Source organism: Ziziphus jujuba, chromosome 9 (genome assembly GCF_031755915.1).
Source record: "Ziziphus jujuba cultivar Dongzao chromosome 9, ASM3175591v1".
In the NCBI taxonomy this organism is placed as follows: Eukaryota; Viridiplantae; Streptophyta; class Magnoliopsida; order Rosales; family Rhamnaceae; genus Ziziphus; species Ziziphus jujuba.
In genome coordinates this window covers 4,865,829-4,891,302 of record NC_083387.1, presented here as the reverse complement: position 1 = coordinate 4,891,302, position 25,474 = coordinate 4,865,829, and the positions used below count along the sequence as shown (strand labels likewise).

At 37.0% G+C, this 25,474-nt stretch overlaps 3 protein-coding genes across 3 annotated transcripts; 1 reads left to right on the top strand and 2 right to left on the bottom strand.

Annotated features, from left to right (window-relative positions):
* Positions 1 to 15,510: 15,510 nt before the first annotated feature.
* Positions 15,511 to 17,843, bottom strand: LOC107425762 (prunin 1 Pru du 6). The gene is made up of 4 exons (XM_048480228.2): positions 17,495 to 17,843; positions 16,985 to 17,397; positions 16,253 to 16,819; positions 15,511 to 16,139 (listed from the first exon to the last, which is right to left on the bottom strand). The coding sequence occupies exons 1-4, from the start codon at positions 17,790 to 17,792 to the stop codon at positions 15,744 to 15,746; spliced, it is 1,674 nt and encodes a 557-aa protein (XP_048336185.2). The 5' UTR covers positions 17,793 to 17,843; the 3' UTR covers positions 15,511 to 15,743.
* Positions 17,844 to 19,629: 1,786 nt separating this feature from the next.
* On the top strand, positions 19,630 to 20,636 carry LOC125423992 (uncharacterized). Its single transcript, XM_048480069.2, has 2 exons — positions 19,630 to 19,947; positions 20,103 to 20,636. The coding sequence occupies exons 1-2, from the start codon at positions 19,796 to 19,798 to the stop codon at positions 20,422 to 20,424; spliced, it is 474 nt and encodes a 157-aa protein (XP_048336026.2). The 5' UTR covers positions 19,630 to 19,795; the 3' UTR covers positions 20,425 to 20,636.
* Positions 20,637 to 21,513: 877 nt separating this feature from the next.
* On the bottom strand, positions 21,514 to 23,613 carry LOC107425761 (prunin 1 Pru du 6). The gene is made up of 4 exons (XM_016035792.4): positions 23,257 to 23,613; positions 22,764 to 23,158; positions 22,135 to 22,653; positions 21,514 to 22,048 (listed from the first exon to the last, which is right to left on the bottom strand). The coding sequence occupies exons 1-4, from the start codon at positions 23,552 to 23,554 to the stop codon at positions 21,641 to 21,643; spliced, it is 1,620 nt and encodes a 539-aa protein (XP_015891278.3). The 5' UTR covers positions 23,555 to 23,613; the 3' UTR covers positions 21,514 to 21,640.
* Positions 23,614 to 25,474: the final 1,861 nt, after the last annotated feature.

The following is a 25,474-nucleotide window of genomic DNA, read 5'->3' as shown; positions in this document are numbered from 1 at the left end:
CTGGTTAACCAACTATACATTGCTCCTTAACGAATTTTAACAACAGGTTTTCCAATTTAAGTAAGAAAATTTAGGTTCGATTACCTATTTCGGGGTTTGAGTATCTATATGCTTGTTAAGATTTAATCTGTTGAAGGAAAAATTAGGGACATTAGGAAGTATTGACAAAGAGCAAATGTGACTGCTTATCGACATTAAATAAGTTTAGAATAGTAATTTTTTTTGAAAAGGTCAGCATGTAAAGAATGTTGATTGAATTCCAAAACGACATCGTGACATTTTTATCAAAATCGTGTTTTTTTGTTTAGTTCTATAAATTTTAGACTATGCCATAACTAATTATTTTTTTTGGAATAGAAAACTATACCATATATATTATTTTTTTATTTTAAAACACTAAAAATGAATCTTGTAATAGGGATCATTTAAATTGTCTTTTATTATATATATTTTAATGGTAATCATTTGACAAATACTAATTTTTTCTAGTATTTAAATGATTTGACTTTGACCTCTTGGCCAACACTGCTGTAATAACAAATTGATACATGTTACAATTGGTAAGCCTAGCTCTTAGCGACAACAAATTAAAGGTGATACATTTGTAATATGTATAAAAAAATAAAAAATAAATAAGAACAAATGGTTCATGAAACATGATGAACATGAAACACACTGAACGGAACATAAGTATAAGCAGAATTTGAATAAATGCTTGTCTGAAAGTAGAGCCAGCTGCATGACGACTCATGAGATACAATGAGGTGTTGAGAAATGAAGGTTTGATAAGCATGCAAAGTGAAGAATTGCTCAAGATTTCTTACACTTAACATGACTCAACTCTATATATGCTATACAACTCTATGTACGTGTCTCTCCATTTCCTCATAAATATATGCCACTGCCTTCTAACTCAGTGTAACAAAGAGAAGCAGTTAATATTAGCTATAGCTAGTAGGCGATGAAATATGGCCAATAATAATAATAATAATAATAATAATAATAATAATGTTCCTAATTTAGTCCTCTCTGTTTCCATTTGTTTGCTTCTCCTCCTCCTTTTCCATGGCAACTGCCTTGCTACCCAGTTTCAGCAACAAGGCGAAAAGTGCCAACTCAATCGGCTGGAAGCCCTCGAACCCGATAATAGTATTGTAGCAGAAGCCGGTGTGATCCATACTTGGAATCCCCAATCATGAGCAGTTCCAGTGCGCTGGTGTGGCCCTTGTTAAATACGTCATTGAAGACAAAGGGTTTCTCTTGCCTTCTTACTCTAATGCACCTCAACTCTTTTTCGTTCTAGGTATGCACTAGCTAGGTCTAGGCGCACTACTCCCATACACATATATATATATATATATATATATATATATATTTTCAAAAAGCAATGAAAATGCTTTTTTTAAAAAAAAAAAATAAATAAATAAATATTAGTACTGACAGATAATTTTTTCATGATGAACTTACGTACGTTCAGGTAGAGGTATCCTAGGAGTTATGTTACCTGCAGGTTGCCACAAACTTCTTCACATCAGGGAAGGCGAAGTCATCGTAATTCCTGCCGGAGTAGCCTTCTGGCTCGATCGACGGCATTAAGTACGGGGACAAACCACTTGTCGCTATTTCTCTTCTTCACACTGGAACCAACTAAACCAGCTTGATCCAACTTCTAGAGTATGAATATTAATATTAATATTTATATTATTTGGCAAGAATTTTCAATTTTTTTCACTAAAAAAGAAAAAAATTAGATAGTGTTTGTACTAAAAATTAAGTGGTGTTTGAATCATCTAACTCTACATAATTTTTTCATAAATTATTCACAAATAGTAAAAAAAAAAAATTATATAATTTTAAAATGATTGATATGATTTAAAATATTATTTTTTTATTATATTTTTGACATATATTTAAAAAATTATAGATCCTGTAAAAATAAATGTACAAAGATGACCTGATTTTAACTCAACTAAAATGATTAGAATTAATTAATATTATTACAAATTTATTACAACTGTAATTAATTGGTGATATATATATATATATATATATATATTGTAGAGATTCTATCTACCAGGTAACCCAGAAGATGAATTCGGACCCTATAGGCAAAGCGACCATTGCCAACAACAACAACAACAGAGGTCATCGGCAAACAACGTATTCGGCGGTTTCGACACTCAGCGTTTGGCGGATTCTTTGAAATTGAATGTGGATACGATAAGAAAGCTTCAAGGCGACAGCAACGATCAACGGAAAAACATTGTCAGAGTGGATGATGAAATTGGTCTGGACCTGGACACTTTAATTAGAAACAGGCAACGCTACTCTGATCAAGGAAGCATCTATAGTGAACGTCGAGATGATGATGATGCTGATGCTAATAATGGTTGTACTGATGATAATGATATCAATTCCTGCAGCGTAAAGCTCAAGGCGCACATTTTTGGAGATGGATCCGGTGAAGATTTACCGTTTGGCGGTTATGTCTTCACCCTCAACAGCTCCAAGATTCCCATCCTCCAACATCTCCAACTCGGTTTTGACATCGGTAATATGCCCCTTACGGTGAGTCTCGCTCTTATGGATCTTTTGTCTCATCCGCATCTATTGATATAATACGATGTCATGATTACATTTACAAATATTAACATAATAAAAATAAAAATAACTAAGTGAAACAAAACAAGTGTTATTTTTTTCTTTTTTTAAAATGAAATGAGATTTTATCAGTAGTGGGACGGAAATAGAGAAGAAGAGAGCTTCATTTGAGTCTCATAGTCATATATATATATATATATATTTATATAGTGATAGAGATTGACATAATTGAAACTAAAATGCAGAATTCCAGCTATGCTCCTCACTGAAACGCCAACGCCCACAGCGTGATCTGCGCTCTACATGGTTACGCTCAAGTTCAAGCGGTAAACGACAAAAGCGAAAGCATGTTCGAGGGTGAGTTTCGGGAAGGTCAGGCATTGGTGGTGGCACAGAACTACGCTGTGGTTAAACAGGTATACAGCAATAATCAGGGACCATTCATATGGGTGGGGTTGAAGATAAATGCGAATGCGGTGAATGCTTTTCTTACTGGAGTACAGAATTCGTTCATCGGAACACTGTCGGAGGGCATGCTCCGAAACATCTACAATTTGTCGAGGGACGAGATAGGGAATGTGAAATATAATAGGAGGGAGAGAACCTTGCTTAGTACATCTTCCTAATTGTACGTACATCGTCTTAGAGGAGCCAGCTTCTGTTTCTATTAGTTTGCATGTAAAATGTAACCAAGTTGGCAATGCGTCCATGTAGCCTTAAAAAGCCTTGTTAGTTTATATAACAACTTGGTTAACATACAGGACATTTATCCTAATAGTACAAGCTATTATCCAAAGAATAAGTTCCTTAAAAACACCAGATAATATCCACTAGATAATGCCCATGCATATAATATATTGTTTATCTGTTTAAGAGCTTTGAGACTTGGTTGTTATCTTACATCCCCCCTCAAGCTCAAGCGGCTTTCAGACAGGTTGAGCTTGGACCGAAGAGTGAGAAAACGAGCAGTGGATAGTACTTTAGTCATAATGTAGGACTCTTTTGCAGGCAGTCCAATGAACATCTGTTGGTTCTTGTAAAAATTGGCTAAGCTTGTTCACAATGAACGACAATTCAGGACGAGTAAGTGTCAGATATTGTAGAGAACCAATGGTGCTACGATAAAGAAGTTTATTTTTAAAAGGAAGACCAATTTACTTTCTAAGTTGCACACTGGTACTAGCTGGAGTTGAACTGGTTTTGGATGTCAGCATCTCAGTTTTGTGAAGCAAGTTAGTTATATACTTGTTTTGAGTAAGGTGCAAACCTACAGGAGTTCGAACTGCTTCAATGCCAAGAAAATATGACAGAGGACCAAGATCCTTCAGGGAAAAATGCTTGTCCAGTTGCTTGATAAAAGTAGTCACTATCTCAGTAGTGTTTCATGTGATGATAATATCATCAACATATATTAAGACCTATAAGACACCTTTACCTGTGTGAATGAAGAACAAAGAAGAGTCCATTTTAGATCTGTTGAAACCTCAACGGTGAAAGGTCGAGTAGAGTCGGTCATATCATGCTCGTGGTGCCTGTTTGAGACCATATAAGGATTTTTGGAGTTTACACAGATAATGAGGATTATTGGAGTTTTCAAAATAGGGAGGTTGAACCATATAAACTTTTTCCCGAAGAATGCCATTCAGAAAAGCATTATTGACATCAACTTGTTGAATTGGCCAATTAAGAGAGATGGGAAGAGATAGGATGACCCGTACTGTGGATGGTTTTATAACCGGGCTAAAGGTTTCATTGTAGTCTATTCCAGGATTTTAATGAAACCCCTTAGCAACCAATTTGGCCTTATACTATTGAATGCTTCCATCTGAGTTGTGTTTAATCTTGAAGACCCATTTATTTCCCACAACGTTTTTTGTTGGATCGGGTGGGGTGAGGACCCAAGTTTTGTTATTGAGTAAACCGTGAAACTCTTCTTGCATGGCACGGACCCAATGTGGAGAAGAGAGAGCTTCCGTGACAATGAAAGGCTCACGATGAAGTAACGGATCAACAATGCACGTAAATATTTTTTTCTTGAAAATTTCACGTTGTGATCTTGTTACCATCAGGTGAGATGATTTAGGTTAAGCCAAAGGCAATTCAACATGTGTGTCAGGTGGACGTGGTTGGATAGCTTGATTGCTTGGAGAAGGTTGATTTATTTGGTGAGAGATTGATGGGGACTGTGGAGAACTAGGTAAGGATAAAAGTGATTTTGAATAGGTAGGAGTAGGAATGACAATTTGACCTGCACAAACCGTAACCCGCGGTGCACCGCCCTTAACAGGGTGGTTTTTCCCTGATAAATTGGAGTTATGGGATGGTTTCAGGCCTATTATTTAAAACCCGAATCAGGGCCGGGCCTGGGGAATAAAAATCCCGGCCTAATATATATATATATATATATATATATATTTATTTTTCATATGGTTTTAAACCCTAACAAAAAAACAACCCTTATTTCATTCTCTATCTGTTAGGACCCGTCCAGAATTCCTCCCCGGAACCCTAGACAAGCCCTGATCCCAGAAAAATACCACCGAACCTTTCAGCGGAAAATCCGGCAGCACCTCCCTTAAGGGTAGGACTAACCAAAAATTACCTGCACTGAAAACACACTTCTATGTTCATCCCCTTATTCCTCCCACAATACTACAAATTGATTCCACAAATTTGAACACTTCAAAAAATAACAGCAACTCAGTGCAATAATAATAACAACTACACGTCCAATACAGTATACAGAGCATTATACAATAAATGTGGAATTAATACCATGACAGATAAAAAGCAAAACAAGATAGAGAGGAAAAAGGGAAGAAATACTTCTTGAACTTTCGGCAACGAATTGAGACGTTGGGCTCGCCCCGGACAATCAACGTCTCCAACCTGGACCTAGGGGAACAGAATTTAAGAGCGTGAGATGCTAATCATCTCAGTGAATGACCCTATCTACTATACAATATAATACCACGGTAATAAGTAGATAAATAGTAATTAATTGGAAATAATAATTTCTCTCAAAACCCTTACAATTCTCTTGGTTGGAAAAGTTTCCCTTTTAAAACCTTTTCACAAAACCCTTTGTTCGTATTCCCCGAAAACCAAGACATCAAATAAATACCAGAAACGGTAATAATTATATTTTAATTCCAATACAGTTTCAAAATATTTATTTTGAAATCACAGTTCTGAAAATCACTTGATGCACCCACTATATACCAGTGGCGCCAACAGTACCCAGCGTCCTAAGGTACCGCCAGACAGGAGGTTATAGAAAGAAACCGGCATACGGTTGCGTGGCGTCCCACTGCGCCGCTGCTAACTGGTGTCCCGGCCATGGGCGGCCTACCCTCATCCGATGGCAACCATAGGACAACCTCATGATATCACCTGCGTGCTACTCACACCCACCTGCGCGCTAATCACATCCGTGTGCACAATAACCATATCACATATAAACAGAATACCAGTACGTGCACGGTGCATCTAAAAATCATAAAATCCACATATTTAATTTATATATCAAAACTCACATTTTGCATAAACATAGCGGGTTTATTCCATCCGCTTGAACCCAAAAATTTTCCACAATTTCTTTATAATCAACACCATAAATTCCATGATTTTCAAATCCACCAACTCCCAAATCCACCAATTCAAATATTCACATTTTCCCAATAGCATAAATAATTCTTAAAATATAATAATTAAATCACATAATATTCCATGGGCATACTTTATAAAAATTGAAGTCACCAACATAAACAAATATTTTTCTTGAAATATTTGAAAATCAAATCATGCCCGATTTAATGTTAAAACCACAAGAATTTCGCAATCCTCAATACCATAAAATAATTTTCACATTTGCATAAATTTATATAATGCATATTTTCTTTAATCAAAATAAATTCAACAATAATTCCACAATAAATTAATTAAATATTTGGCACATAGAATTTAAATTCCAAATATTCAAATCACACATAATATTCACCAATTTAAATCCCAAAATTAATTTGAAGGTGGGTCACTCACCTGGAGCATGCAATTAAACCATGATCCACCATGGGATCAATTCCATGACTCACCCGTGCTCCTAAAACACAATTCATACATAGTCAAATAAATTAATTTTTAGTTGGGTAAATAATACCCGGTACTCGAGGGGTCAAACACAAACGTTATCCAAAATTGACAAATTATATGTCTATGGAAAGTTTGTGAGATGAGGATCACATTACCGACCTCCATTGAGTTCAATTCGACCGGCGGTGGCCGAAATTTGGTCGGAAAGATTCGGCCGGTTTTGATCCCTTCGTATCTTGCAAATCGACGGGAGTTGAGTTAATTGGAGCTCAGAATCGGAATCAAAGGGTCCAAATTAGTGGGAAAAGATCGGTTGTACGACCGGTGGCTGCCGGAAAATGGGCAAACCAGCGACACACCGGTCGTCGGCATTGGAGGTTGATCCCGGCGCGTCCGCTGGCCATTCGGCCGGAGATTTGGCCGCCGGTGTCGCCCAGCTGCAGGCTTTCACGTCGGCTGGCGCGTGAGTGGTTTCGGTGGCCGGAAAATGTGCAGCAGGGAGAGAGAGAGAGGGCCGGCGGGAAGGAAGAAAGAAAGAAAGAAAGAAGAAGAAGAAGAAGAAGAAGAAGAAGGATCGGGCCCCGTGGCCTTTTTTTCCCACGTGGGGGAAAAGAAAAGAAAAAGAAAAAGAAAAAGAAAAGAAAATAAAAAAAGGAAAATAAAATAAAATAAAATAAAAAATAATTAAATAATATTATTACACAAAATAATAATAAAATAATATGATATTATACATGGTTGACATGTGGCACCTCACTATGGTGACACATGGTCACACTTATTTAGTCACACGTGGCACATCGTTACGCATTTAAAAAAATAATATTAAAATAATAGGTGTTTAAAAAACTCTACCGGTCCATAACTTTCAAACCACATGTCCAAATCGGACGTGCCGCTAGTCTACGGACTCATATCAACGAGCACTTCACAACCATACATGATTCAACGCTCAACTTTGCATGAATAAAAAGTCAACTCTGGCACCCCTTGGACAGTTTGGACCTCAACTTATTTTACTCATAACTTTCAAACCGTAGCTCCGTTTTCAACGTGCTACTAGTCTACGAACTCGTGCCAATGTGTACTTCGTAACGGTACCTCATTTAATCTAGAATTCCAACCGGGTCAAAATTTTTTCCCCTTTGGTCAACGGTCAAAGTCAAAATCAACGGTCAACCTCGGTCAACGTGCAAAAATTCCGACATGGTTCGGGACGGGGTGTTACACTATCCCTTCCTTCTTACCGTCACCTTCACCTCACAAAGACAAAGAGTTGCTTCCGCACAGCTGCACCAATCCATTCACCAAGAGGCCGCTGGTGCCACCAAGCTTACTTGTCACGTATATTGGCGGTGTTTCTCTGCTTCACAAGCTTGTTGCTTGCGCTCTGTTTCTCGGGGCTTAGTCATTCATTCAAACTTCAAAGCCAAGTGAGGTTTGCTTTCTTTGCTTTCTTGGTTCATATTTTTTCTCCATAAATTTTTGTTCTGTATGGAGTTCTAGTTGAGGAATTATTACCACTCACCCAATATGCCGATTATGCTGGATTTAGGCGTAAGCGTAACATTAGACTCTGTTCTGAGAGTATTGCCTTGATTTTGCTTCTACTCGTCCTTATTACTGCTCTTGGATGGTTCATCTTCAGCTTGTGGCTTGTTTGCTTACTCAAGGCTCTTTTTGAATATTTGATGCTTCACTATCCGCTCCTGCTCCTCCACATATTCAGAAGGCTTCACTATCTATTTCTGGTGCACCAAGCATTGAGAAGAAGGGGTCTCAACAGAGGTCAGAGGACCAACTTGCTCCACACATTGACAAGAAGGGCTGTCAATAGAAAACCAATCCAGCTTTTTCTGTAAGTTATTTTTTTATTTATTTTTACATATTATTGATAAAAAAATTTCTATTTGTTTGATCATTGATGGTAAAATGATATTGTCGACCTTGATTTTTTATAAACTAGTTGATCCATTAGCTTTTGAAGAAATATTGGATAAATTATTAATATTTTTTTGTTTGATATTGTTTAATATATATGCCTTCTTTAAAATAGCATTCTATTCGTTTGATATTGTTAAATTTAATATTTAAGTTGTTTACAAGATACATAGGAAGTTTCCAGCATGGTCTTCAAAAGCTTTACATTTCCCTTTTTTTTTTAAACAAAAAAATAATAATAAATGTGTGGTGAGATTTTAAAGTCAACATTCTTGGATGACATACTAGTCTTCCTTTAAATGGCACGTAATATTCATGGAAAGATCAACCGAAATTATCAATAAAGATAAACAAAAGAAACTAGCTGGCTAGGAAGCTTCACACATCTTGGAAACACTATTGCCACTTTCATCCAGTTTGTTGCATATTTACTCATTATATAGAAGCCTGGAACTCTTGACAAATTCATGCGGATACATATAGAGAAAATAAGAGATTTCAGGTACGTGTGAAGTATAGAGTTTCACTTTGACTAGTTAGTTGACTTGCTAGCTAGCAGGCAGTCCTTACAGCGAATAGGAGGTCATGTGATTCCTAATGATTTTATTTAATTGAAATGAGAGATTCAATGCTTTAATAACAGACAATTTTAGGGTCTAGACAATTATTGCAGCTGTGCGAGTGTTGAATTTTACAACAATAAGCAAAAAGTTGCTTTGTCCTTATGTCCTGCATTCCTGGAAACCTACTGCTTTATTTAAAAATCCACACAGCTTAGCTAAGCTAGATCCAAAATATAAACCCAATAAAATATAATTTCAGCCATCAAGTTCAAGGGAAAGGGAAAAAAAGAAAAAAAGAAAAAAAAAACAATTGCATAGTAGGATTATTTTGTTGATCACTTGCTGCCACATGATGAAAAATGTACACTTTTTATTTTCAGTAAATTTTTTTTTTCAACATTCTCAATTAGGTTCGGTTTATTGCATATTTACTCACTATGCTATTTTTTTTAAGGTAAATTATGGCCGAAGCTAGTGGTTTGACAACAAATGTCAATCCACCTTCAATTGGAAGCAATCCACATGACAAAGATCAAGCATTGTCAACACCTGCTAGCAATAGTTCGACTCCAATTAATACTCCTCAAGAAATACCTAGTTAAGAAGAGCAAACTCCAATAGAGGTATGAGATGAGGATAATAGTCAAGTAAGTGAAAAAAAAAATTGATTTTGGTTGTGTGGAATCATTTTAAAAAGGTAAAGATAGATGGGGTGGATAAGGCCGTGTGTAAATATTGTAGTAAGAAACTAGGAGGAGAGAGTAAAAATGGAACAAGACATTTACATGATCATTTTAAAAGGTGTCCTTTTCGAACACAAAAGGATATTAGGCAATCAATATTGAATCCTACTAAAGATATCGGTGGGAAAGTTAAAGTTGGCACATACACTTTTGACCAAGAGAGTTCTAGAAAGGAACTTGCCAACATGATAGTTTTGCATGAGTATCCTCTTTCAATAGTTGAGCATTATGGATTTAGGAGGTTTATGAATACGGTTCAACCATTGTTTAAAGTGGTTTCTCATAACACAATTAGGAGTGATATCTTTAAATTATATGATTACGAAAAATCCTAAACAATGGAATTGTTAGAGAAGAGTTATGGTAGAGTTGCAATTACTACGGATATGTGGACATCCAACCAAAATAGAGGCTTCATGGCTATTACAGCACATTTCATTGATGATAATTGGACACTTCAAAATCGAATTATAAGGTACTTTAAAAATTTATGTATTGAATTTTATATTTATTAGATTATTTTATATATAAAAGGCAAAGTAGTTTAGTTTATTATAACTATCTATTATTATTTTTTGTAGGTTTGTATATGTGCCTTGTCCACATACTTCCAAGGTTCTTTGTGATGTTTTTATGGATTGCATATTGGATTGGAATATAGATGGTAAGCTTTTCACTTTGACCTTAGACAATTGTAGTACAAATGATGCTTTGGTCAATCTTCTTTTGGATAAGCTTCCTAATTCTTCACTTTTGTTAAATGGTCAATTTTTTCATATGCGGTGTGGTGCACATATATTGAATTTGATTGTGAAAGATGGTTTAGAAATAATTTGTGGAAGTATTGAAAAAATTCGTGAAAGTGTTTATTTTTGGACAGCAACACAAAAAAGAGAGGAAAAATTCTTAGAATGTGTTCGTCAATTGAAAATTTCTTATGATAAGAAGTTGGTACTTGATTATAAAACTAAATGGAATTCTACATATTTGATGCTTGCCATTGCTTTGAAATATAGGACTGTTTTTCCTCGTTTGAAATAACGAGAGTCACTATATAAATGTTTGCCTAGTGATCAAGATTGACATTTAGCAAAAGAGATTTGTGAAAGGCTAGAATTGTTTTATGAAGTGATTGAAATATTTTCAGGAACAAAGTATCCTACAGCTAATATTTTTTTTTTCCACATATTTATGAGATTAGGATGTCAATTTGTGATTGGCTAACATCTTATTGTGAGGAAATTAGATTGATGGCCTTGGGTATGATATCTAAATTTGAAAAATATTGGAGTGAAACACATGGAATGATGGCTGGAGCAACTCTTTTAGATCAAAGGTATAAAATGAAAGTGATAGAATATTATTTTCCTTTGATCTATGGGTATGAAGGTGTGCATAAGATATCTATTGTATGTCATATTTGCTATGATTTGGTGAAAGAATATCAATCAAAGAGTAGTTTGAGTGCAAATGTTCTAAATGTTTCATCTTCCCAACCCAATGTGCTTCCATCTGGAAAAAAAGATCGTTTGGCAAAATTTGATTTATTTGTTTCAAGTACCACTAATGTTGATCATGTTAAATCTGAAATTGACCATTACTTGGAGGAGCCAGTTTTGCTTATATCTAATGACTTTGATATATTGGCATGGTGGAAAGTAAATGTAATGAAGTATCTTATTTTGCATAATATTGCAAGAGATATTTTAGTTATTCCAGTATCTACTGTTGTATCCGAGTCTACATTCAGTACCAGTGGAAGATTTGTGAGTCCACATCGAAGTAGACTTCATCTAAAACTTTGGAAGCTTTGATGTGTGCACAAGATTGGTTATGGGCTGAAATTAATGGTATGGAAAATTAAATTTTATATCTTTTCATCTTAAATATTTTTTGTATTTATTGTTAACTAATTTGTCTTATTTTTGTTAGCTTCATCTTCTTCATCATATGTTGGAGCTTGTTCTTTTACTATGAGTGACATTGAAATTGATGAGGAGGTACAGTGAATTTATTTATTACAAAAAATGTGTACATTTAATTGTTAAAAAAATTATTGATATTAATACTTTTGTTTGTGTGTGTATTTTTATAAACTTTATGTTTATATATTGTATTGTATTTTTTTAAGAATGTATTTTATTATAATTGTAAATTTGGACTTTGATATTTTTATTATATTTTTATTTTAGACCTTGATGCATTTTATTGTAATTTTATTTTAAATCTTGATGCACTTTATTGTAATTTTATTGAATTTTAGTCACTTTATTTATATTTTATTTATAAGAAATTTCTTTTATATAAATATTTCAAAAAAAGAATATATCAATTATAAAAAAATGGGAAAAAACACCCCGATAGGGGAATCCTCGTCCCCGCCCTGTATCTAAATAAACGGGAAAAACTGCGGGAATGGGATGGAAAATTCCTCGCGGGGACGGCGATGGGGACGGGATTTTAAAAACTAGCCCCGCCCTGGACCCGTTGACATTCCTAGGTAGCAGTCAAATCTGAGGGGTTTTTATCTGTAGGAGGAGAGGATGAGGGAATAAGTGAGGAAGGAATACTTGGAATATTTGGTGAGGTGTTGGAGTTCGTCCAAAATTCTTCTGCTGTAGGGAGATTGAAAGTTCCTGTACTTGGTTCACTTGCTACCTATTCACTTAAATTAAACATGCTTGGATAAGTATTAGAAGTAGTTTTTAACCGAAAATTGGTAAATGGGTAAGATAATTCATTAAAAACAACGTCTGAGCTAACATAGGTCCTTCTAGTTGTCAAACTAAGGCATAGATGTCCCTTATGTTTAGAACTATATCCAATAAATACACATTTCTTTGAACGAAAAGAAATTTTTTTATTTTTATAAGGTCTGAGGTATTGATAACATTCACACCCAAAACTTTTTAAGAAAGAGAAATCAAAATTCCTTTTGAAAAGTTTTTGGAGAGGAGATTTTAATTTCAAAACCTTTGTGGGTAGTCTATTTATTAAAAAGACTGTTGTGGTGCAAGCATTCCACCAAAATTTTAATGGTAAGGAACTATGAGCTAACAAGGACAAAGTTGTTTCTATTATATGTCAGTGTTTTCTCTCAATTTTACCATTTTGATGATGAATGTGAGGACATGGATGTTGAAAAAATAATACCCATTTGATTAAAAAGATTTAAAGTGGCCTAAATTCTCCTCCCCAATCATATTGAAATCGTTTGATTTTTGTTTGAAGTTGGTTTTCAACCATTTTTTTAAAATAGAGAAAAATTTGAGTAACCTCAGATTTAAGTTTCATTGGATATATCCAAGTGAACTTTGAATAGTCATCTTCAAAGATTAAGTAATATCTATACCCTTCCTTAGACAGAACTGGAGTACGACCCCAGACATCGGAATGAATTAATTCTAAGGGTGATTTATTTTTGGAGGCAAATTTTCTATGCAGTTTACCCAATTGACAAGCATCACAGAAATTATTATCACATCCATTTGTCAAAGAAACCTTATTACGTACACTGAGTAGCAACAAACTTCATAATAGGCAAAGAAGGGTGGCCTAATCTAAAGTGCCACAGTTTATTTGAAGATAAGCCAGAATGAAAAATATGATAATCAAAACTAGTATTGGTTTCTTTAATGCAAACGGCATGGGAAGAAAAAGGGGCAACGGGTTGAATGGTAGGCAAGTGAACTTTGTACAGTCCATCTTCAAGTCTCCCTTTGAACAGCAGCTTTTGGGTATCCTTGTCCTTCACATACACAAAATGTTTTTCAAATTCTACTATAGCATTATTATCCGATGTTATTCTGGCAATAGTCAAAAGATTCTTTTTAATAGATGGTACATGCAGCATTCCTTTGAGTATAATATTTCCATTAGGTGAATGTATACAGGAAGAACCAATGATTTTAATAGACAAACCTTGACCATTACCAATCATTAATTTCTCTTCTCCATTATAACAAGATTTGTTGTGAATGTTGGATTGATCACTTGTCACGTGATTTGTGGCTCCACTGTCCATGAGCCATTTTGGATTGGCAACTAGCTCTGGAGAGGCATAATAGGCAGTAGAATTGTTGTTACAATTTGGAGGTCTTGTATAATTTTAATCAAACTTGTGGTAGCACTGCGTGACAACATGTCCTTGCATCTTGTATAGTTGACAGTAAATAGGTCTTAAAATTCCTCTACCATGTCCTCGGCCTCTACCTCCACGTGTTGCACCTCTCATGTAGCCATCCAGATGCTGGTTTTCACATTTCTTTTCTGGTTTATCAGTTTTTTCCATAACATGAGCAGATGGCATGACAAAGGAGGTTGCTGTTTGTATCCTCATTTCTTGATTAAGTAAAAGGGCCTGCACTTCTTCTGTAAATAAAGGAATGGGTTGAGAATTTATGTTAGTAATAACTGCATCGTATTCAAAGGAATACCTTGAAGAAGGTGCATGATGAAATCTTCACTAGAGATTGGACAACTGGCTAGAGAAAATTTGTTGGCTATTTCTTTCATTTTTGCAAAATATTCCGTCATTAACAAAGAATCCTTCTTAGTTGACTGACGTTGAAGCTTTAGCTGCTTTATTTTGGCTCTTGATTGGTTCCCAAACAGCTTTGCAAGAGAGGTCCATAATTGATACAAAGTCTGTGGTTTGGAGATGGCTGTGTGTACATTTGGAGAAATTGCAGACATCAACCATCCCAGCAAGGCTTGGTCCAAACGTCTCCAAAGTTGATATTCAGGATTTAGAATCCATTGAGGAGCACTAGAGCCTGCTGTCACAAAGTCTACATATCTTTGTATCTGTTTCGGTGGTGGTTGAATATCCCCATTAATAAAGCCTTTTAGGTTTTTTCCAATAATGACAGGTTGAATTTGGGTAACCCAAATAGTATAATTATTAGACTCAAGTTTGTAGGGAAAGATTAACTAGGAAGGCGAACCTGATTGGGCTGTGGAATAGCAGAGGATGAAGGAATGATGGCCATGACTTTAGTCGTATATGGCTCTAATACCATAAAGGAAAAGAAGGGAAATGTGTAATATGACTTGTGCAGAGAAAAATTGAGTTATCATTTCATTAGCTTGGCAGTGAATATATATAGCTATGTAAACTAGAGATAGAATAAGTTCCTTAAAAACACCAAATAATATCCATCAGATAATGCCCATGCATATCATATATTGTTTATCAGTTTAGGAGCTTTGAGACTTGGTTGTTATCTTGACAATAGTAAATAATGCCTGGAGTTAATTAAATTTCAATTAAAATTTTCAAATACAATATATTTAATCAATAATTGTATAAAATGTAGATAGTAAAGAATATGAGTAATACTAAAGTAATAAAATGTATACTCAATATCATTCTCAATGTTAACAATATTTAACATGTTTATATTTAATTACGTTTACCCAGATTTACCTTATTAGGTTTGTAAATCATTAGAATATGATATTTTCAAAGAAATTACAAATCAATGAAGCATGGAAACATGGAGAAAGAAAATAATAATAATTAAAAAAAGAGTGAGAAACGTTTTGGAAATTGCAAATAAAGGAAGAAATTAGCAGGGAAAATTCGCTTTTATTGATCTCAAAAGGTACACGTAGTTATTATTTGACATAAGCTAGCTTTAAACTCGGACATAAACATAGCCAATAACAAGGCCGTAATTATTCATTACTCTTGCTAGTCTTCGTAACCCAAAAAAAAAAAAAGAAAAAAGAAAAAAGAAAAAAAGAAAAACTACGTGCCGTTTTTACATGTTTCCGCTCCAGTATTATTCGATTCAATTTTTTAAGCGACGGCCTTCCTCTGGGAAGAAGAAGAGCTGGAGTCTAACAGGGTGACTTGTCGCCTGTTGTACTTCACATTCTGGACCTCATCCCGTGACAACTGGAATGCGTTCTCAAGGACTTGGTCTGGGAGTGCTCGGAGCACCGACAGCCTTCCGGCCAGAGGAGTAATTTTGGCATTCTCGTGAGTTTTGAATGCCACCCACTCGAATCCCTCATTGCTTGCCTGCGCCGCCAACGCGAAATTCTGTGGCACCGGCAACACTTGTCCCTCACTCACCTCATCGTTGAACACGTTGTTGCCATTGTCGTCCACCACCTGAACTCTGGCTCGGCCCCTTATGACGTACACCACAGCGTGTGCGTTGTTGTTCCAGTGTGGGGTGTAGATGCCGTTCTGCAAGTGTTTTCAAACTCGATCGTTTAGTTCATATAATTTTTTTGTCCATATATTTGTAAAAAAATAAAAAATAAAAAAAATTAATATTATAAGAAAATAATAAAACTGACGCTGTAGAGGAAGCCCCTCTGGGCGCTTAGGCCGAGGTGGTTGAGGATGGGAAGGTTATAGGCGTTGACAGTGCTGAGGCGACCGGCTTGTGGGGAGTAAACGTCGGCGCGTGAAGGGTCGCCGATGTTTTCTCTGAGTCTCAAAGTGCAGATCGTCTCTTCCACTCCATTTCGACTGCCCTGTTGTTGCCTCTCTTGTTGTAGTTCCTGTTGAAGTTGCTGCTCTCTCTGACGCTCACTCTGCGACGTGGGTGGGGCTACCAAATCCAGTTGACCCTGTACTTTCACGATGTTACCCCTGTCGTCAGATTCCCCTCGAAGTTTCTGAATCACGTCTTGGTTAACATTCAAAGCATCGGCAAGAAGCTGTTGGTCGAAGCCGCTGTAGACGTTGTTGCCATTTCCTTGCTGTCCACGTTGTCCTTGCTGCTTCCTTCCTTGTCTTCCTTGCTGTCCCTGCTGCCTACCTTGTTGTCCCTGCTGCCTTCCTTGTTGTCCCTGCTGCCTTCGTTGCTGACTTTGGTTTGGATTGAACTCGTCTTCTGGGTTACCAGCAACATAGAACCTCTATGGCATATACACAAACCAACCGCACACACACAGCCAAGAGTAATGTTGTTATGTATGTAACTACACACACACACACACACACACACACACACACATATATATATATATATATATAAACTTGTGATAAAACTGCAAGTTAATTAGGGACTATTGCATTCTTACCCTAGGTTGCTGGTCAAGCTGGTTATCTTCGTTGTCGACGTGATGGAAGTTAACGGCAACAAGGTCTTGATCACCGTCATTGTAGGTCCAATAGACTACTCCTGCCGGAATTGCAACAATGTCTCCCTCTCTAATGCGACGGACTTTCTGGTGGCGGTCCTGTTGTTGCTGGGAGCTCTGTCTCTGGCGTCCCTGCTGTCCCTGTTGCCCTTGTTGCCCTTGCTGTCCTTGGCGTCCTTGCTGTCCCTGCCGTCCTTGCTGCTGTTCTTGCTCTTGCTGTCCTTGTCGCCCTTGCCTACCTTGCTGTCCCTGCTGGCCTTGCTGTCTTTGACGTACTTGCTGCTGAGATTCCTCATCAGACTCTTCAAAAGTCTCAGGGCAACCAGGGAAGATGACTCCTAGAACACCCTTTCCTGAACATAATATATAAAGATAAATAAATTAATCACAATGAAACATTCTAAACAAAATACTTATGATCAAACATTTATTAATAAGTAATGGTGTTACCTTGGACAACGTGGAAAAGTTGGGGAGCGTTGCTGTAAGAAGGCAAGTGAAGGCCATTCTGTTCGATGGTGATTCGAAGAACGGCGGAGCCTGTGCACTGGAACTGCTGGTCGTTGTGATCCCACGACTCGATCACACCGGCTTCAGACTCAACGCGGTTGTCGGGTTCACGGGCATCCAGGCTGTTGAGTTGACACTGGTTTTGTTGCTGAGAACTTCCACGACCAGGGCGAGCAAGACAGCCGTGGAAGAGAATGAGCAGGCTTAGGGAAACAGAGAGGAACAAAGGATTTGCCATCGCTTTTTTTCTTTTGTACTGGTTTTATTTTGCTTTCTACTTGTAGTTTGTGGCGAGCTGAAAGCGTTGGTATATATAGATAGAGTAGGATGTAAACGATTGACACCTAGGACTAGTTGAGTAAGGAATCTTAAGCCATTCTTCACTATGCATGTCTGTCGAACCTTTTCTTCTTACACCTCAGCGTGTTTTCCAGGGCAGGTGTCCCTTCGTTTCAGAGTTTTACATGCAAAACCTTGCTTGTCTGCATCTACGTATGGATGATCATCTTTTAAGGACTACTCAAATGGGTGACGAGTTCATCATATTTCATGAACCACCATGGGTGTGAGCTGTTGATGCACTGTTTGATTAATCATTGGGTTTTGGATTAGGATTCGATGAGAAATGAATGGACTAAATGATCGAAGGATGTGTGTAAGTGGTTTTTGGATTGCAGGTGAATATTTGATTTCTTCCGATGAGGATGAATTTGGTCGCACTTTTAGTAAGAGTTCAATTTCACTATTTGATATTGCAAAATATATGAAATTTTTTTTTTTTAAATCTAAAAAAATAAAATTAATGATGACTTTAACATCTGTCACCACCATTTCTGAGTATTACAGGAAATGTTCTAGGAATTTTTAATTTTGGCTTCTCAAACATTTTACAAATGAATTAAAAACTGAAAATTTAGACATAAACCAAAAGGAAATTTGTAATTTCTTCATTTATAAGGCAATCATGTGGTGTCTATTTAATCAAGTCTTAAATCCTAAAATTTTCAATTATTGTTTTTAATTTGTAATGTATATCTAATAATTATTGAAGATATGAAAATTTTACTCCAGTAATTTGAAAACGTCAAAGCTTTGGTACTGAAATTTATACATTCGTATTCTAACAATTCGATCGACTGTTTTTGTAATGATTCTCTCTTTTTAGCTTCCTTTCTTGCTTAATAAGTTTTTAACAGACAGATCCTGAAATGATTTGAATGTAGGATTTGCGCTAACTTCAATAAATTACCCTCTTTTGTCTTTTCTGAAATAATGAATTAGAATCCTAGTTAATCAACAAAAGAAAATCGGGATGGAAGCTTCTCTATACCCTGCCTTATTATGGGCTCAACTGACTGGATGAATATTGGTTCCTAGTCCTATTATTGGGCTGCTATGACTGGGATGAAGCCCAACAACGAACGTAAATGACGGACAACAGTCATATTTATGATGTCGCTATGGACCAGTCACCCAAAAAAAAAAAAAAATGAAGTTAACATGGACCAATACTTTTTTTATTTTTTTTATTTGATAAATCCAATATTTTTTGTTTTATGACTCGGTAGTGTGGATCAATAGTGGTTATTACTATGCTTGTCGAATCAGAAGGTACAAATGGATGACAATTATAGTAGGTGCATGGAATTGGTGGACGTATTAAAATGATTAAATGAAAGGTACACTAGTGGTAATTCTTAATATTGATGAGCTTCTGCTTGGCTAGTAAGTGGTAGGAAATCTCGAACCACCCTACTTCAAATTGGGAAACGTAGGTAGTAAATTGTTTTCGCCCAAAAAAACAAAAAAAAACAAATAAAAAAAAAATGTAGGCAAGGAAATTGGAAAAACAAGAAAGAATCCCTCTTTTGGGAATTGATTATCTCCGGATGGCATGGTCCTAACTAATAACCATGTTCAACTTCCACACTGTCATTGTGTTAGGTGTTTTCTCCAAATCTCAATGTAACCCTCCTCTTTTGCATCGAAAAACAAGAAATTAAAGGTATATAAAATAATAGAAGGGCAAATCCGTCCAAATATCTAAAAAAACAATAATTGTATTGAAAACCGTACAATATTATAAGTGGGAAATGGGTGTAGAATTTTGAAAGCTAGCAAAGCAGCCAAACTCAGTGTGTGGCTCAGATCTCAAACGCTGCAAATTTACTCCTACAGAGAATGAAAGAAAACAAGATGGGTCAGTCAGAGAAGTAGCTCAATCCAGTGAGTGCAAAGAATATGGAAACCCCACTTCGACTCACTACGCTCTTCCTTCTTCTCTTTCTTATCATTTCCTTCTTTAAAGCCCCTTCAGTAGCAGAAGCAGCAGCTGGTCCAAAGCACAGGCCGGGTTTTCTCTATACCAGAACCAGAGGAAGATGCACCCCACAGTAAGATTTCTCTGTTCCTCTCTCTCTCTCTCTCTCTCTTTCTATATATATATATATACACACTATTAATTTTGCTGAGTCGGTGACTCGGGCGAGTTTGCCCGGATCTGATGTTCATATCGTGTGGTGACGTGGATTGAATGTATGTATCATAGGTTCTGGAGCAGCAGGAGGGAGGCGTGGCCAAGGATGGTCCCACAGACATCGACGGTTTCAAATGTGTTCGGTTCGATAGCTTACGAACGGTTCAGATACGATCTGACGTTGATGGAGGCAACGGCGAGGAACGACGATGATAACGTGTTCCCTAGGCTGCTGAAGCAAGCTAGCGCTGCTCTGCTCAACTCGTATGCGAGGAAGGGATTTCCGTACACGGCTTGGGAGGTGAAGACTCTGGTGATTCAGGCTCTGGTCTCCGAGGAAGCGGCGGCCCTTCAAGCCCAACGATTCTCCATCGTCAATCAGGCCTGTAACTAATGGGCCCCCCACTCGGTTTTTGTTTTGTTTTGCGTGTCCTCGTCTCGTTGGGTACGGTGTTTTGTAATAAGATATGAAAATTGAAAATTTGGATTAACTACTTTTTGTGCTAGCTAGGACTCATTCAGCTGGATTTCATGAATGATACCTCATCCTAATTAGCTGCTTTGAATTATTTTTATTTATATTAATGGCATGCCTCAGTTATTATAGATACTGTTATTTTTCAAAAATAATACATCCAATATTCTAATTTCAATGTGGATAGGAACCAACGAGAGAAATTAGATATTTTTTCTCAGAATAACCTTAACTTTTTTCCATAGGAATAGGGGTCGATATTTGTTATGCAAACCAAAAGCTTATACTTGAAAGGAAATTTTATTTTTGTTTTTTTATTTTAATGGAGAAAATATTCTAAAGTTTATATACATTGTGCACAATGCCTCCTAGTCCTAGAATTTATCTAGGATGTGAAGAATAGAATAATAGAGAAGTAGTTAAACTATTAAGAGTTGGTTTCATCGTGTAATATGCTTTTATGATTTTGAAAAGGAAAAAAAAATGTTTTATTTTTTAAAAAATAAAATACTTTTGTTTTTCTAAATCAAAACCGGAAGAAACAACGTTTGAGTAGTTGGTCAAAAGTCCAGTCAGGTTCTTGGAAAAGGTGTCCAGGAGAAGGTCTGATCCTAAATAGATTTGGGCTTTTTTTGGGGCTCATTCAGCTACGAGACAGACACATAGAGTCATATAGGGTCTATTAACTGTTTGGTGTCCTAATGCGTATTGTAAAACCTAGTTTCTTCGGCCACCACGCACATGTTTGTCATTTTAAAAAAGTCTAATTCCTGTTAACTATTGGGCCTTCTTTTGTTATTTCATTTTAAGAATTTTCAAGTACGAGATTGCGGTTGCTTCAGCCAATGAGATTTCTTTTTTCTTTTTATTATTATTTTTTTTATGGCGAACTGTTTGCCTTTTTATCTGGGTTTTATATTTTTCGTTATTAACAAATTGCTAAACCTGTGCAACGCTGTTGCTGATCATGTGGGTCTATATATATATATATGCATGAGAAGATATGTTAAAAAAAAAAAGGCCGTTATTATTCATTATTACTCTACTAGTAACAGCAACAAAAAAAAAAAAAAACTACGTGCCGTTCTATATTTTCGGCTCGGCTCCATTATTTATGAGTTTCAAGCTAGCGCCTTTAAGCAATAATCTTCCACGGGAATGGAGAAGAAGAAGAAGAAGAGCTGGAGTCGAAGAGGGTGACCTGTCGCCTGTTGTACTTCACATTCTGGACCTCATCCTGTGACAACTGGAATGCGTTCTCAAGGACTTCGTCTGGGAGTGCTCGGAGCACCGACAGCCTTCCAGCCAGGGGAGTAATCTTGGCCTTCTCATGAGTCTTGAATGCCACCCATTCGAATCCCTCATTGCTTGCCTGTGATGCCACCACGAAATTCTGGGGCACCGGCAGCACTTGTCCCTCACTCACCTCATCGTCGAACACATTGTTGCCATTGTCATCCACCACCTGAACTCTGGCTCGGCCCCTTATGGCGTACACCACAGCGTGCGCGTTGTTGTTCCAGTGTGGAGTGTAGATGCCATTCTGCAGGTGTTTTCAAATTCGATCGTTTCAGTTCATATAAATTTTTTCATCTATAGATGTAAATATAAGAAAATAATAATACTGACGCGGTAGAGGAACCCCCTCTCAGCGCTGAGGCCGAGGTTGTCGAGGATGGGGAGGTTGTAGGCGTTGACACTGCTGAGGCGACCGGCTTGTGGCGAGTAGACATCAGCGCGTGATGGGTCTGCAATGTTCTCTTTGAGTCTCAAACTGCAGACAGTCTCTTCGATTCCATTTCTACGGCCATGTTGTTGCCTCTCCTGCTGAAGGTCCTGTTGCAGTTGCTGCTCTCGCTGGCGCTCGCTTTGCGACGTGGGTGGGACTACCAAATCCAGTTGACCCTGTACTTTCACGATGTTACCCCTGTCGTCAGATTCCCCTTGAAGTTTCTGAATCACGTCTTGGTTAACATTCAAAGCATCGGCAAGAAGCTGTTGGTCTAAACCGCTGTAGACGTTGTTGCCATTTCCTTGCTGACTCCTTCCCTGCCTTCCTTGCTGTCCCTGCTGCTTTCCTTGCTGTCTTCGGTTCGATCTTTGGTTTGGATTGAATTCGTCTTCTGGGTTACCTGCGACATAGAACCTCTATGCAGTACATACAAAACAACCACAAGCAACCAAAACTTAGTGTTAGATATATGTACAATTACACACGCATATAATTAACATATAAACTAGGGATATTGCATTCTTACTCTAGGTTGCTGATCAAGCTGGTTGTCTACGTTGCCGACGTGATGGAAGTTAACCGCAACAAGATCTTGATCACCGTCGTTGTAGGTCCAGTAGACTACTCCAGCTGGAATTGCGACGATGTCTCCCTCTCTAATGCGACGGAGCTTCTGGTGGCGGTCCTGTTGTTGCTGGGAGCTCTGTCTCTGGCGTCCCTGCTGTCCCTGTTGCCCTTGTTGCCCTTGCTGTCCTTGGCGTCCTTGCTGTCCCTGCCGTCCTTGCTGCTGTTCTTGCTCTTGCTGTCCTTGTCGCCCTTGCCTACCTTGCTGTCCTTGACGTACTTGCTGCTGAGATTCCTCATCAGATTCTTCGAAAGTCTCAGGGCAACCAGGGAAGATGACTCCTAGAACACCCTTTCCTGAACATAATATATAAAATTAAATAAATTAATCAACAATGAAACATTCTAAACAAAATACTCATCAATAAATATTTATTAATTAGTAATGGTGGTACCTTGGACAACGTGGAAGAGTTGGGGAGTGTTGCTGTAAGAAGGCAAATGAAGGCCATTCTGTTCGACGGTAATTCGAAGAACCGCGGAGCCTGTGCACTGGAACTGCTGATCATTGTGGTTCCAGGACTCGATCACACCGGCTTCGCCCTCAACGCGGTTGTCGGGTTCACGGGCTTCAAGGTTGTTGAGTTGGCACTGGTTTTGTTGCTGAGAACTTCCATGACCAGGGCGAGCAAGACAGCCGTGGAAGAGAATGAGCAAGCTTAGGGAAACAGAGAGGAAGAGAGGATTTGCCATTGCTTTTTTTCTTTTATACTGGTTTTATTTTGCTTTCTACTTGTGGTTTGTGGCGAGCTGAAAGGGTTCGTATTTATAGCAAGAGTAGGATGTGAAATGAGTGACACGTAGGACTGGCCGAGTAGGGAATCTTAAGCCATTCTTCACTATGCATGTCTACAGAACCTTTTCTACTTACACCTCAGCGTGTTTTTCAGGGCAGGTGTCTCTCAGTTTCAGAGATTTACATGCAAAAGCTTTTTTGTCTGAATCTACGTATGGATGGTCATGTTTTAAGGATTATTCAAATGGGTTTTGGGTTCATCATGTTTCATGGACCGCTATGGGTAACTGAAGTTGATGCATTGTTTGATAACGGTGTGACTAGGATTCGATGAAGTAAATGGACTTAAATGATCATAGGATCTCTGTGGCTAGTTTTTGGATCGCATGTGATAATAGGTTTCTTTGGATGAGGATGAATTTGGTCGCATTTTTGGTAAGAGTTCAATTTCACCAATTTGAGAGCAAAATATATAGAATTTTTTATTTTTTATTTTTTATATTAATGATGGCTTTAACATCTGGCAGTGGCACAATTGCTTATTATTATTCATAGGAAATGTTCTAGCAATATTTAATGTTGGCTTTAAAAACCAAAAGTTTAGACATATAACCCATAACAAAATTTTTACTTTCATCATTTATAAAGCAATTATGTATTGTCTATTTTAGAGTCGGTAAGTTATGGTACCATAATCATATAATTAGTATTCTAACATTTTCTGCAAGACACACATTCCTGAAATGATTTGAGGCTAGCATTTAGCCTAACTTCAATCAAGGTTAGTATTTTTCATAGATTGGATCACTCTGTTCACTAATGTATTATAATCCTAGTCTTTGCACAATTGAATTAACAAATTTTTATTTATTTATTTTTTTAAAAAAAAATTACAATGGAATGTCTATGTAGGTCCTATCAGGGCTCAGCTGAGAGTGTGGATATTGGATTACGCCTATAACCTAAACTCGGTATCTGCTTTTGTATTGGGCTCAAGGAGAAATTTTTCAGTACACACAATGTCAGTGTGTATTGACATGGAATCTGATGTGATACACACGATCAATAAAGAAATAATATCTGTCTCAGTAACCCTTTAACGTCTTTCGATTCTGTTTTTGGAACTTTTCTGTTCTATTTTTTCTTGGCCGTCTGCTTTCTTCTCCATCACATCTCCATTTCAAAGCAATTCACTAAAATGTTTACAAGGATTTCTCGCCTAAAATATAGAGCATCCAAATCTTGCCCACTTTGATTTATAGTCCTTTCGTGGATTTTCCCATAGCCATATATGAAGAACCAGAATCAAATTGTTCGCACTTCAATCATTCACCAATCACCAAGGAAGATGGGCTATCCCCTTTGACGATACCATTTGTTTGGTTAGTTGAAAATCCAAGAGAAACACCCATCTCAACCAAGAAATCTTTTTGACAATATATATATATATTTTTTAAATCTCATACAAGGTATCTAGAATTTTAATAATCAAGAAGCCCAATTATAATTGTGGAATAAAAATGGCTTTGTGAGTTTCATGCCCACCTCCATATTATCCTTTTCAATCTGCTTTCAAATGTTTAATTCCTAACCATATTCATAATTGATCCTTGATTTATTGACTATATTAGACACCAAATATGAATTTCAGAAATTAAATAACAAATGAAATGGTCTATGTGCAGATAAAAATTAGGTTCGCACTTTTATTGACTTGGATCCTTGTATTCTTAAAAATAAAACATGGGATTTGAGCTTGACAGAGAGAATAAAGTTGCTTTAGATGATAATATTTGCCAGAGAAACTAAGGTTGCTTTGGATGATAATACTTCTAAATTTTAGACGGATGGGACCCTAACGGAGAAGACGAATGTCA